A 12069-nucleotide genomic window follows, 5' to 3' on the forward strand; every position below is an offset into this window, starting at 1 on the left:
CTTGCTTGGTTGCATGAATCAACTCCTCATTTAAATCCCCGCGCGTGTGTATATATATATATATCACAACTTAAATGTGTCTAATTAAAAAAACAAGAAAAACAAAGCGTAGTCGCGTGTTTCTGTTCAGGCTAATTAACATTTGACCTTGTGAACTTTGTAGAACATTTGCATAATGAGAAGACTTGGGTTCATTGTTTTCCACTCATCGTAGTCTCTGTCTCAAACTGTCTCACTGTCTTGTCTCTTATAAACACAGGTCCATTTTTATAGCATATTACTGCTTTAATCAATTCATTATTTCTTTTTACAATACCTCTATTCAACTCATAATTTCGTGGAAATCTCTGGCTAAGAAAAACCTTTTGGATGGAGCCTGGACACGGATCTCAAAAACGGCTTTAACGATTTTCCTAGAGATTGGACCGTTAATTTCTATTGTTAAGAAAAGAATTACAAGCTCCTCGGCCACACTGGGAAACATTTATTTTGGCCGTTATAATTTTTACAAGTTGAAAAAAAAAAGAAATAAATTTAAATTTGGCTAGAGAACGAGAAAATGATCGTCAACTGAATGTAGGCGTTCGAGTAGGGTAAGAAATGTTCCATTGTGTTTTCTAATCGAACATTCATAAGATGTTGAGAGAACAAAATCGCTCTATAAGTTGTATAAAGAAGGAATTGTCTTTTTTTTTTTTTAAAGTAGTTTTAGTTTTTTTTTTTCCTTTCTTGCTTCCTCAAATTCATTTTCCGAATTCTGTTTCTCCTGATTCAATGTTTGTTTCGTTGTTTTCTTTATTTCCCTTTTCCTTCTTTAGATTCTTTCTTTCTTTCTATCATTTTCTTTCTTTTATTCATTCTCTCTCTCTCTGTCATTTTTTTTCCAAATGTTCTGAGTTTTTGTAAAAAGTATTGCGTCATTCAATTCTGAAACTATATTTTAACTAATTAAAGTGACGGCGCACTGGATTCCGGGAAGGAAGTTGCCCCCCCCCCCTATATTATCTTCGCGCTCTACTTTTTAAAATATTACTTTTTAATTCCATTTTTATTTGCCTAACACGTTCACGTCCGCCATGACAGTCCTACAAAGGGACTATTTATTTCTGAATTCTTTGAGTCGTGACGAAGCAAGACGCATGTTGAAAGTGTCACCAGTTCGAGTTGATCTCACACCAGCGATTACAACACAGGGAGCTAACACCCTACAATCAAACATACCGAGCAATCTCCTGCAATCTTTTATTTAACCCTTGACTCCTGCTAGATCAATCATATCCCTTTCTGTCTATACTGAACCTGGTTCTCGGGCATTAAGTATTTGGTCTCTTAAGTCTTTTGTTGTCGCTTTTTCGTCATAAAGTAACACGTTTGCAGCTCTGCCAAAACTATAGCACCATCATCCTCATAGGCCATCACAGCAAAGTCCTGTTAGAAATCAGACTGAATCGTCTAAAATAAACAGCAGGCAAAATGATATCATAAGAAAAAGCGGATCAACACAGCAGAAAAAATCTTAAACCAAAGGGTAATCAGCGAGACATACCTCTAATACCAACCTCCTTTATGACATTTATTGATCTCAAGATGCTCTCAATATCATAAGAATAAACGGATCAAGACAGCAGAAAAAATCCTAAACCACAGGGTAATCCTCTAGCACCAACCTCTCTCATGTCATTATTGATCTGAAGATGTTCTCGGAGGTAACAAGGGCGATGTAAGCATTTAAGGACGACATAGAAGGTTTGTCTGGGACAGAAAAAGTACTAGCTGACTTGATGCGCATGGACTTTAGCGGCAGATGATATGCAAATCAATACCGAAAAAAAAACAACACAAATTATGACCATTATGCTACAGGGCTTTGAAAAGGACATTAGTATTGGAGGCGACAAGATGACAAGTGTTAATAGTTTTAAATACCTCAGAGCTAAGGTTTCAAATGAAGGAACCTGAACTAATGGCCAGAATAGAACCATCTACAGCAGCACTTGCATAGCTCAAAACAATCTGGAAAGACACTTGGTCATGGTCACAATCTTGTACACTTGCGAATCTTGGACGCTAACTGCAGAACTAGAAAGGATCATCCTAGTAATGAAATTGAGATGCTATTTAAAGGATCCTTGGTATCTTATACAAAGACCGCATTACAGACAATTAGATTCGAAACTGATACATTGATTGAAGCCCACGTTGACCTGAAAACTGCTGCTAAAAAACGCGAACTAAAACTCTATGGCCTTATCACAAGGTACTCAGGGCTCGCAAAGTCCTTCCTTCAGGAAACAGAAAAGGAAAAAGTAGCCGTTCCATCAGAACTTTGAATAGTCTAACTAAAATATCATGATGTCGGATTTTCAATATCTTTTCTAGTTTACGATATCTAAACGGGACGGACGGACAAACAGACCACACAAAACTAATAGCGTCTTTTCTTTTTCGGGGGCCGCTAAGAAAAGACAGCATCAAAAAAAAAAAAAAAAAAAAAAATTAAATTCATTTAATAAGAAATTACATTAATATGAGGCGTGGGGTACACCCAGAACTCTAGTTCGAGAAACATTCTTTAAAAAAAAAACACCAAAGTATTCATATAGTAGAATTTGTCAACTAGCGAAGCGAAATGTATTCATAGCTAGAAATGCGTCTTCCCCATTTTTTTTTTTTTTTTTTGTGTGTCAGGGGGTTTAACTCCGGACAAGGGGTGTAAAACGTGACACAGGAGGTCAAAGGGTAAGTTTTAGAAAGGGCGGTCATGCCGCGTCTGCCACTGCTAAATGAACATGGTTATGGTTCTTGGTAGAAATAGATCTATACTTAACTCAAGCTATAGTATATAGTTGTATAGGAAATAAATATTCCACAATCGATACTTATTTGGAACTAACATTTTCATTTGGAATTCTAGTAATATATAGGGTGAGTTTTACAATTCTTTATAGCTGTCTAAACCTCAAAACTTTTAATTATTAATTTAGACATGCCTAGGATTTAAAAATGTGTTTGTTATACATGCTTGTTTGTAGGTTTGTATGTTTGATACTGTTTTAATGTAAATCTTTTTAATATGTTGTTTTCAACATCAAAACAAATAACAGCCATGTGAACACAAACATTTTTTTGTTAAATCAACCAATTAATGGTTGATTGAAACTGTTAGTGGCTAGCGACAGAGTAATCGAAATTAAAAGTCAGGATTAAGGTTAGGTACCAACGGAGCAACATAAGTTTAAAATAAAACTACCGCCCCAGTCCCTAACACAATAACAGCAATGTGGTTGAAATAGTTACGTGGCTGTGTCTAACGTCTAACGAGGTGGCCAAGTAACCAGCCCAACGACCATCATCTGCTAAACTAATACCAATAAATATCAGGTACATATCAGAACTGAATGAATACATTATCACAATAAGACGTCATCGATCTTAGAGCTTAGAGACTCCAGGCTTACCAATCAATGGCACTGTTTTTCATACATCTCGAGAAATGTTGCCAAAAATTTATCTTAAAACAAATAAACTTTCCACATAAAAATTGATGTGACTCGTAGTTGACCTGTTTACCAAACGCCCTGTAAGAAAGTTCTAAGCAGTTTAAGGAATTATAACACTATTTTCCCCATGAAACAGACAGAACAAGAACCTTAGAGCCAGCCCAACATCAAATAGCTGGCTAAAACAAACAGTAAACCAAAATCTTTATTGAGCATAAACTTTTAGTAACGTTTATTTAATAATGTTCTTGACTTGTTTGACTGACAAGACTGTGTGAACGTCACCTTAGTGTATTTGTCCCAGAATGATGAATAAGAAAAGTATTTTTCTTCCTGCGTCTTTATTAAAGTTGGATAAGCTTCTATAGCAACTATGTCAAGGTAATATACTTGGTGTGTCAGTAGACATTTGTTTTGTGTTTTTAATCCTAGCTAAAACAGTAAACAAAAAAAAAAAAAACAACAGACATAACTCTATGACTAAACCTTTAGACGGTTTAACCAGAGATGACCATTCCTGATTAAAAGTTATCATCGAATGTGTGGTCAGGAAAACGCCAGAATGATGTGAACTTTACACTATATATTACGTAAACCCTTTTTTAAAATACAATTTTTCTTTTTTTTTCCTTTTTTATTTGTTAGTATGTTTCCTTTTTTTTTTCTTTCTTTTCTCTTTTTCTTTCTTACTTTTTTTTGTTACTAAATTTAACGTGTGATCCTACTAGACGTCCTAGTGTAAGACTTGAACACATCTATACAAAATGTAAAGTTCCAGAGACACTAAGCCAGCTGACACCACACCTTAGAAAGTCAACATTCTTCAATTTCAACATTGAAACATAACAGACCTACACAGTTCCAGAAACCTATTCAGTGAGAAGGCTCTGTCGTGTTCATATTTATTTTGATATTCAGCGTCTACTTGCGGTCTGTGTACCTACTATAACGTTGTCCTAATGGGTATTCAGAAGCGCCCAATATTTGTATAATAGGAATGAGCCATGGCTCTTCATCATTCAGAACTCTGGGTAGTCTGTGTAGGTAGTATGGAAAGGTAGTCTGGGTAGGTAGTCTGGGTAGGTAGTCTGGGTGTGGATAGTCAAGGTAGATAGTCAGGGTAGGTAGTCTGGGTAGGTAGTCTGGGTGTGGATAGTCTGGGTAGGTAGTCTGGGTGTGGATAGTCAGGGTAGGTAGTCTGGGTGTGGATAGTCTGGGTATATAGTCTGGGTAGGTAGTATGGGTAGGTAGTCTGGGTAGGTAGTCTGGGTAGGTATTCTGGGTAGATAGTCTGGGTGTGGATAGTTTGGGTAGATAGTCTGGGTAGGTAGTCTGGATAGGTAGTCTGGATAGGTAGTCTGGATAGGTAGTCTGGGTAGATAGTCTGGGTGTGTATAGTCTGGGTAGATAGTCTGGGTGTGGATAGTCTGGGTAGGTAGCCTGGGTAGGTAGTCTGGGTAGATAGTCTAGGTGTGTATAGTCTGGGTAGATAGTCTGGGTAGGTAGTCTGGATAGGTAGTCTGGATAGGTAGTCTGGATAGGTAGTCTGGGTAGATAGTCTGGGTAGGTAGTCTGGGTGTGGATAGTCTGGGTAGGTAGTCTGGGTAGGTAGTCTGGGTGTGGATAGTCTGGGTAGATAGTCTGGGTGTGGATAGTCTGGGTAGGTAGTCTGGGTGTGGATAGTCTGGGTAGATAGTCTGGGTAGGTAGTCTGGGTAAATAGTCTGGGTGTGTATTGTCTGGGTAGATAGTCTGGGTAGGTAGTATGGGTAGGTAGTTTGGGTAGATAGTCTGGGTAGATAGTCTGGGTAGGTAGTATGGATGTGGATAGTCTGGGTAGATAGTCTGGGTAGATAGTCTGGGTAGGTAGTCTGGATGTGGATAGTCTGGGTAGATAGTCTGGGTAGATAGTCTGGGTAGGTAGTCTGGATGTGGATAGTCTGGGTAGATAGTCTGGGTAGATAGTCTGGGTAGGTAGTCTGGGTGTGGATAGTCTGGGTAGCTAGTCTGGGTAGGTAGTCTGGGTAGATAGTCTGGTTGTGGATAGTCTGAGTAAATAGTCTGGGTGTATATTGTCTGGGTAGATAGTCTGGGTAGATAGTCTGGGTAGGTAGTCTGGGTAGGTAGTCTGGGTAGATTGTCTGGGTGTAGATAGTCTGGGTAGATAGTCTGGGTAGATAGTCTGGGTAGGTAATCTGGGTAGGTAGTCTGGGTAGATAGTCTGGGTAGATAGTCTGGGTAGGTAGTCTGGGTAGGTAGTCTGGGTAGATAGTCTGGGGGTGTATAGTCTGGGTAGATAGTCTGGGTAGGTAGTCTGGATAGGTAGTCTGGATAGGTAGTCAGGGTAGATAGTCTGGGTAGGTAGTCTGGGTGTGGATAGTCTGGGTAGATAGTCTGGGTAGATAGTCTGGGTAGGTAGTCTGGATGTGGATAGTCTGGGTAGATAGTCTGGGTAGATAGTCTGGGTAGGTAGTCTGGGTGTGGATAGTCTGGGTAGCTAGTCTGGGTAGGTAGTCTGGGTAGATAGTCTGGTTGTGGATAGTCTGAGTAAATAGTCTGGGTGTGTATTGTCTGGGTAGATAGTCTGGGTAGATAGTCTGGGTAGGTAGTCTGGGTAGGTAGTCTGGGTAGATTGTCTGGGTGTAGATAGTCTGGGTAGATAGTCTGGGTAGATAGTCTGGGTAGGTAATCTGGGTAGGTAGTCTGGGTAGATAGTCTGGGTAGATAGTCTGGGTAGGTAGTCTGGGTAGATAGTCTGGGTAGATAGTCTGGGTGTGGATAGTTTGGGTGTGGATAGTCTGGGTAGGTAGTCTGGGTAGGTAATCTGGATAGGTAGTCTGGGTAGATAGTCTGGGTAGATAGTCTGGGTATGTAGTCTGGGTAGATAGTCTGGGTAGATAGTCTGGGTAGATAGTCTGGGTAGGTAGTCTGGGTAGATAGTCTGGGTAGATAGTCTGGGTAGGTAGTCTGGGTAGATAGTCTGGGTAGATAGTCTGGGTAGATAGTCTGGGTAGGTAGTCTGGGTAGATAGTCTGGGTAGATAGTCTGGGTAGGTAGTCTGGGTAGATAGTCTGGGTAGATAGTCTGGGTAGGTAGTCTGGGTAGATAGTCTGGGTAGATAGTCTGGGTAGATAGTCTGGGTGTGGATAGTCTGGGTGTGGATAGTCTGGGTAGGTAGTCTGGGTAGGTAATCTGGATAGGTAGTCTGGGTAGATAGTCTGGGTAGGTAGTCTGGGTAGATAGTCTGGGTAGATAGTCTGGGTAGGTAGTCTGGGTAGATAGTCTGGGTAGATAGTCTGGGTAGGTAGTCTGGGTAGATAGTCTGGGTAGATAGTCTGGGTAGGTAGTCTGGGTAGATAGTCTGGGTAGATAGTCTGGGTAGGTAGTCTGGGTAGATAGTCTGGGTAGATAGTCTGGGTAGATAGTCTGGGTGTGGATAGTCTGGGTGTGGATAGTCTGGGTAGGTAGTCTGGGTAGGTAATCTGGATAGGTAGTCTGGGTAGATGCCCACATGGCCGAGTGGTATGCAAATCTAGATGGTCCCTAATTTGAATCCTGCTCGCCCTCGTCGCATTCTACTCTAATATGTACTGCAACAACTGAAGTTAAAAAAAAAATATTTTAGCTTAGAAACTAAAAAAAAAAAAATGAAATCGGTGTCTGTTCATTAAGTTTCTCTATGACCTAAAAGGCAAAAGTTTCTTTGTATTTTATTTCTCTGTAACTTTTTCCCCAACCATTTTCTAAATGATAAGTTTTGAAAATAGAATTTGCTAAAAATCTTACAATTCTTTGTTTGGAACAGCAAAGTGAAGATTTGCAGGCGTTCAACTCATCTCAACTCTACAGCAATATCGGGTTTTATTCGAATGAACTGAAGAGCGATTTTGTCTTAGGATTTACACTTTCGTGTCACGTGACTAGAAAGTGTCACATTGTTCTTACGTCTCCACCTTATCCCCTCCCCCTCCACACACTCACCTGTAAACCAAATAGAATAAGCATGACAAATTGTTAAAAAAATTTCAATTATTAAAATGCCTGCAAAGGATTCAAAATTTCAAACCGAAGTGCTTCCGTCCCTTGGCTTGCTTTGTCCTTGTTTAGGATAAAACCAATGAAGAAAAAAAGTAATAAAAAACAAACTGTGGTCGAGTGATAACGAATTCGTCTATGATCTGAAGAACTCGTGTTTGTATCCCATAACGCTAATTTTGATTGGAGATTTGACAATGTTCATGAGTCTAATTACCTGTAATTTTTTTGGGGGTAGTGAAAAACATTAGGTTTGCTGTGCTAATCACGTGGTTGTACATTGGTTTCTCAAAAAAACTGAACTTTGACCCCATAAACAAAGCCAGGAGAGATTTTATGTAACGACGGAAGAGAGGACTTGTCACACATTGGAATGGTCCCTTTTTGGAGTTGTCACACATTGGAATGGTCCCTTTTTGGAGTTGTCACACATTGAAATGGTCCCTTTTTGGAGTTGTCATACATTGGAATGGTCCCTCTTTGGAGTTGTCATACATTGGAATGGTCCCTTTTTGGAGTTGTCATACATTGGAATGGTCCCTCTTTGGAGTTGTCACATAGAGACGTTACCACAAATTGGAGTTGTCACATAGAGACGTTACCACAAATTGGAGTTGCCACATAGTGGAGTGGAGGTGCGGTAGCTGGGGACCGAGGTTCGAATCCTGGTGAAGACTAGGATTTTTAATTTCGGGATCTTCAGGCGCCTCTGAGCCCACCCAGCTCTACTGGGTACCTGACATTAGTTGGGGATAAGTAAAGGCAGTTGGTCGATGTACTGGCCACATGACACCCTCGTTAACCGTTGGCCGCAGAACCACAGGACCTTAACATCATCTGCCCTATAGACTACTAGGTCTGAAAGGGGAACTTTACTCATTTTGCGTAGTGGAATCGTCACACTTTGGAGTGGTCACAAAGTGGAATTCTTATATAGTAGAGTTGTCACACATTGGAACCATCACACATTGGAGTTTTCACACATTTGAGTTCTCACATAGAGGAGTTGTCACAAAGCGGATTTTTCAAATAGTGGATTTCTCACAGATTGGAGTTGTCACATAGTGGAGCTTTTACAAAGTGGAGTTGTCATACAGTGGAGTTGTCAGAGGGTGGAGCGAGACAAGGTTGCCTACTTTCACCAACTCATTTCAATATCTTGAAAGGATAATGGAAGATGCTCTCGACGGCTTCCAGGCTCCTGGAGGACGAAAAATGACTATCTTGTACTTTGCAAACGATATGTCTGGCAGGGATAGAAGAAGAACTAGCTGACCTGGTGATGGGAATAGACAAGCATATATTTTGCGAATCAATACCGAAAAAAACACACATTATGATCAATGGATTACAGGGTTTTGAAAAGGACATTAGTATTGGAGGCGAAACGCTGACAAGTGTCAGTAGTTTTAAATACCTTGGAGCTATTTTCTCAGATGAAGGACCAAACCTGAACTTTAGGCCAGATTCGCATAGTCCACACCAGCATTTGCGAAACTCCTAACAATCTGGAAAAGGATCCTAGCAATGGAACTAAGATGCTACAGAAAGCTCATAAGTATCACATACATAGACAGCATCACTAATGAAGAGATTAGAAACAGGGTTAATATAATAATTGTACCCCACGATGACCCCACGATGACCTGCTTTGCATAATCATTTATTGTCGAACATGATAAACGAATCAAATTAAAAACAACAAATTAATTAATTATTAGTTGTTATTTATGTATTGTGTTGTATATAGACAAAGGTAGATAAATCCTTCAGAATTGAGAGATATTAAGTAATTATACGGTTCTTTCCCTTAATTGAGATTAGTTTCTTTTTAAGAAGTTTTTTTTTCGATTCTTGTTTTGTCTGGTACAAGAAATAACTGGGTGTGGAAGAAATAACTTGTATAAAATTTGTACCAGACAGACATACAGACAGACAGAGTTGATATAAGCTTTGTGACAACTAAATAAGCTAGTTTCGGACTTTTGAATGAGACCCTCCCCTTTTCCTTTAAAAAATAACAATTCCTCTTATCAGCTTGCAAATTCTTCGTGAGTTGAAAAAGAAATAATCCTCGAACCTGCATGGACATTGATCTCGAGAACGGCTCTAACGATTTTCCTAGAAATTCGACCGAAAGGGAAAACCCTGGTTTCACCATTACAGTATTTTAAAATATAATCTTCTTAAAAACAAATTGTTCTGGTGGTCTAGCAAATCTAAACTTCGTACACGTCTTCATTGAGTATTCACATCATGCCAGAAACATTTTTCGCATCGTCATCTTAGTCTTAATCCTTAGACCTATCACCAAACCAGAATCTTCTATAGCAGAGGTTCTCAAGCTTTTTGACCCGAGGACACCTTTATATAACCAAAACTTGCACAAGGACCCTTAAAAAGTTACATAAATACATATTATAGAATTACAATTAGAAAAATTAGAAAAAACAGACAATACATCCGATAATATTTATTGAGATGATAACTTTTTATTAAAATGAAATTTAAAGAAATAATGTCTTGGATAAGGTTCATGAGATTGTATAGCGTATTTATGTTCGCCTCAAAGAGCACATATTTCCAGTCGGTTACTTTTATTTGTGATGAGGTTCACTGGTTCATCACGGCAATGAATCCACCTTGAACCAAACAAGAAAGCGGACACTTCTTTACCCGTGATTTGTGGTATCCTTGATTAAACATTACCCCAGTTTGAGAAACACTGTTCTATAGTACCGTATTACCGTATTTCTTGATCCAGTATTCTAGTCTAAAACTATTACCTATAATATTGCCGTTGTCTTGATCTGTATCACCTAACTAGAATTTTATTTACTGTATGTAGCCTTATAGATCTACATGGCTTAATTTTTTTCCCGGGTGGTGGGGGAGAATTGGTACAAAATGTTATCAGCTCTACTAACGAGGAATTGTCTGACACAAAAAAAAAACATATTTTTTTTGTCATTTGTTTTTGTTTTAAAAAACTAAGATTGTACATTTTATGCACATATACATTTACATGTTTTTGAAACAAGAATTAATGAGTAAAAGTTTCGGACATCTATATTCCATATGAATACACATTCTGGACATATTCTATTTAAAACTAATCCTTGAATCATTTTTTTTGTCTCTGATGGTTTCAATAGTGATGTAATATGTCTTTGCTATGAAATAATATTTTCATTACTTTTATTACATTTTTGTAATTAACTATAGGTTAATCATGTTTTAAATTTCTCTTTAATTCTTTATGATTTAATATTTGTGAAATGTGAGAATTTATATATAAAAATTAAATAAAAAAAAAATAAATAAAAAACCCACAAAAGAGGCTGGTGGGCCCAAATAAAGAGGCATATAAAGCCCAAAATAGAGGCAAAGAAAAGAGGCCTAAGGCCCAAGAATTCCTATGATGACAAAGCTAAAATTGAATAGCGCAAATTCTGAAGTTTCCTAAAAAAAACAATCTGGTGTTTTGACTACTCGTTAATGCTCCTATAGCTGCGACTATTACGTTTTAATTGATGAACTCCAGCGGGTAAATTCAATATAACAGAGCTTGAATACACAAGCCTCTCTCATAGTTTGAGAATGACTGAGTACTGACAACTCACCCTCTATAAAAACTTCTGTGCGTGTTTGTAGAGTGTCCCAGAAATGTTGGACAAGTAAATAAAAACATTGCCCTTCAAAACTCCGAAGATCATGCATTTCGTATGAGATGTAAGCCCATGTGGGTTGTATGTGGACTTTCACGTGTCTAGAGCGGGAATATAGGACAAGCAAATGAACGCAAGAACTATGAACAATTTCTGAACTAAGTTTTTTTTTTTACATTTGCTGTTGTGATACCATGAAATTCGTTTTTTTTTTTTTTTTGCAATGTAATCTTTTGGAAAGTGAATTTTAAAAAAATCTGGATTACAGTCATAAAGTAATTACTAGTAATATTTCGCAAAGTTCTTATACTTTGACTATTGCTACAATGGAAGTCTCCGGAAGATAGATCGATCTATTTTCTTAAAGGCAATTTCATTGTTAAAAAGTTGTATTCTTAATAACTCGAACACTCTCGGGCAAAAAAAAAATCTGGATTAAATAGTCCCATCTACATTTCCCTATAAGTTATTACTGAAACCAGGGGCGGACTGGGTATCATAATCGGCCCGGGCATTACCATATAAAACGGCCCAAAATGGCATGTCATATATTTTCGGTGGGGGGGGATTTTTACCCCACTCCGCAATTTATATATATATATATATATATATGTATATTAGTGTGTGTGTAAATGTAATTAATCTTAATTACATTCTGATCTTTCATTCTTTCAAATATTTTTTTCTACCCTCGAATACTCTCTTCCTATAATTAGTGGAAAGACAGTACACATCGCCAAAGGGCAGCTAGGGAGTCCGGGGGAGCGCTATGAGCTCCACTCAGTGGGGTCGGGGCGAAGCCAAGGAACCAAGCACTATTTCCGTTATTTTAAGCTTTAAAAATGCATATTCTGAGGTATCTACAGT

At 38.4% G+C, this 12069-nt stretch overlaps 2 protein-coding genes across 4 annotated transcripts in view; one reads left to right on the forward strand and one right to left on the reverse strand.

Annotated features, from left to right (window-relative positions):
• Positions 1-2693: 2693 nt before the first annotated feature.
• The window catches only part of LOC106068286 (uncharacterized), a 52089-nt gene continuing 42713 nt past the window's right edge, over positions 2694-12069 (forward strand). For 2 of the 3 annotated variants that reach the window (XM_056043390.1, XM_056043393.1), the window contains exon 1: positions 2746-2925. The gene's annotated coding sequence lies outside the window, so the exon portion shown is untranslated. The other variant, XM_056043392.1, reaches the window with a different exon arrangement.
• LOC106065835 (adhesive plaque matrix protein-like) lies at positions 4967-7012 on the reverse strand. The gene has a single exon (XM_013224736.2). It carries the CDS (start codon positions 7010-7012, stop codon positions 4967-4969), a length of 2046 nt encoding a protein of 681 aa, XP_013080190.2.

The sequence above is a fragment of the Biomphalaria glabrata genome, chromosome 10 (assembly GCF_947242115.1).
Source record: "Biomphalaria glabrata chromosome 10, xgBioGlab47.1, whole genome shotgun sequence".
NCBI classification, from domain to species: Eukaryota; Metazoa; Mollusca; class Gastropoda; family Planorbidae; genus Biomphalaria; species Biomphalaria glabrata.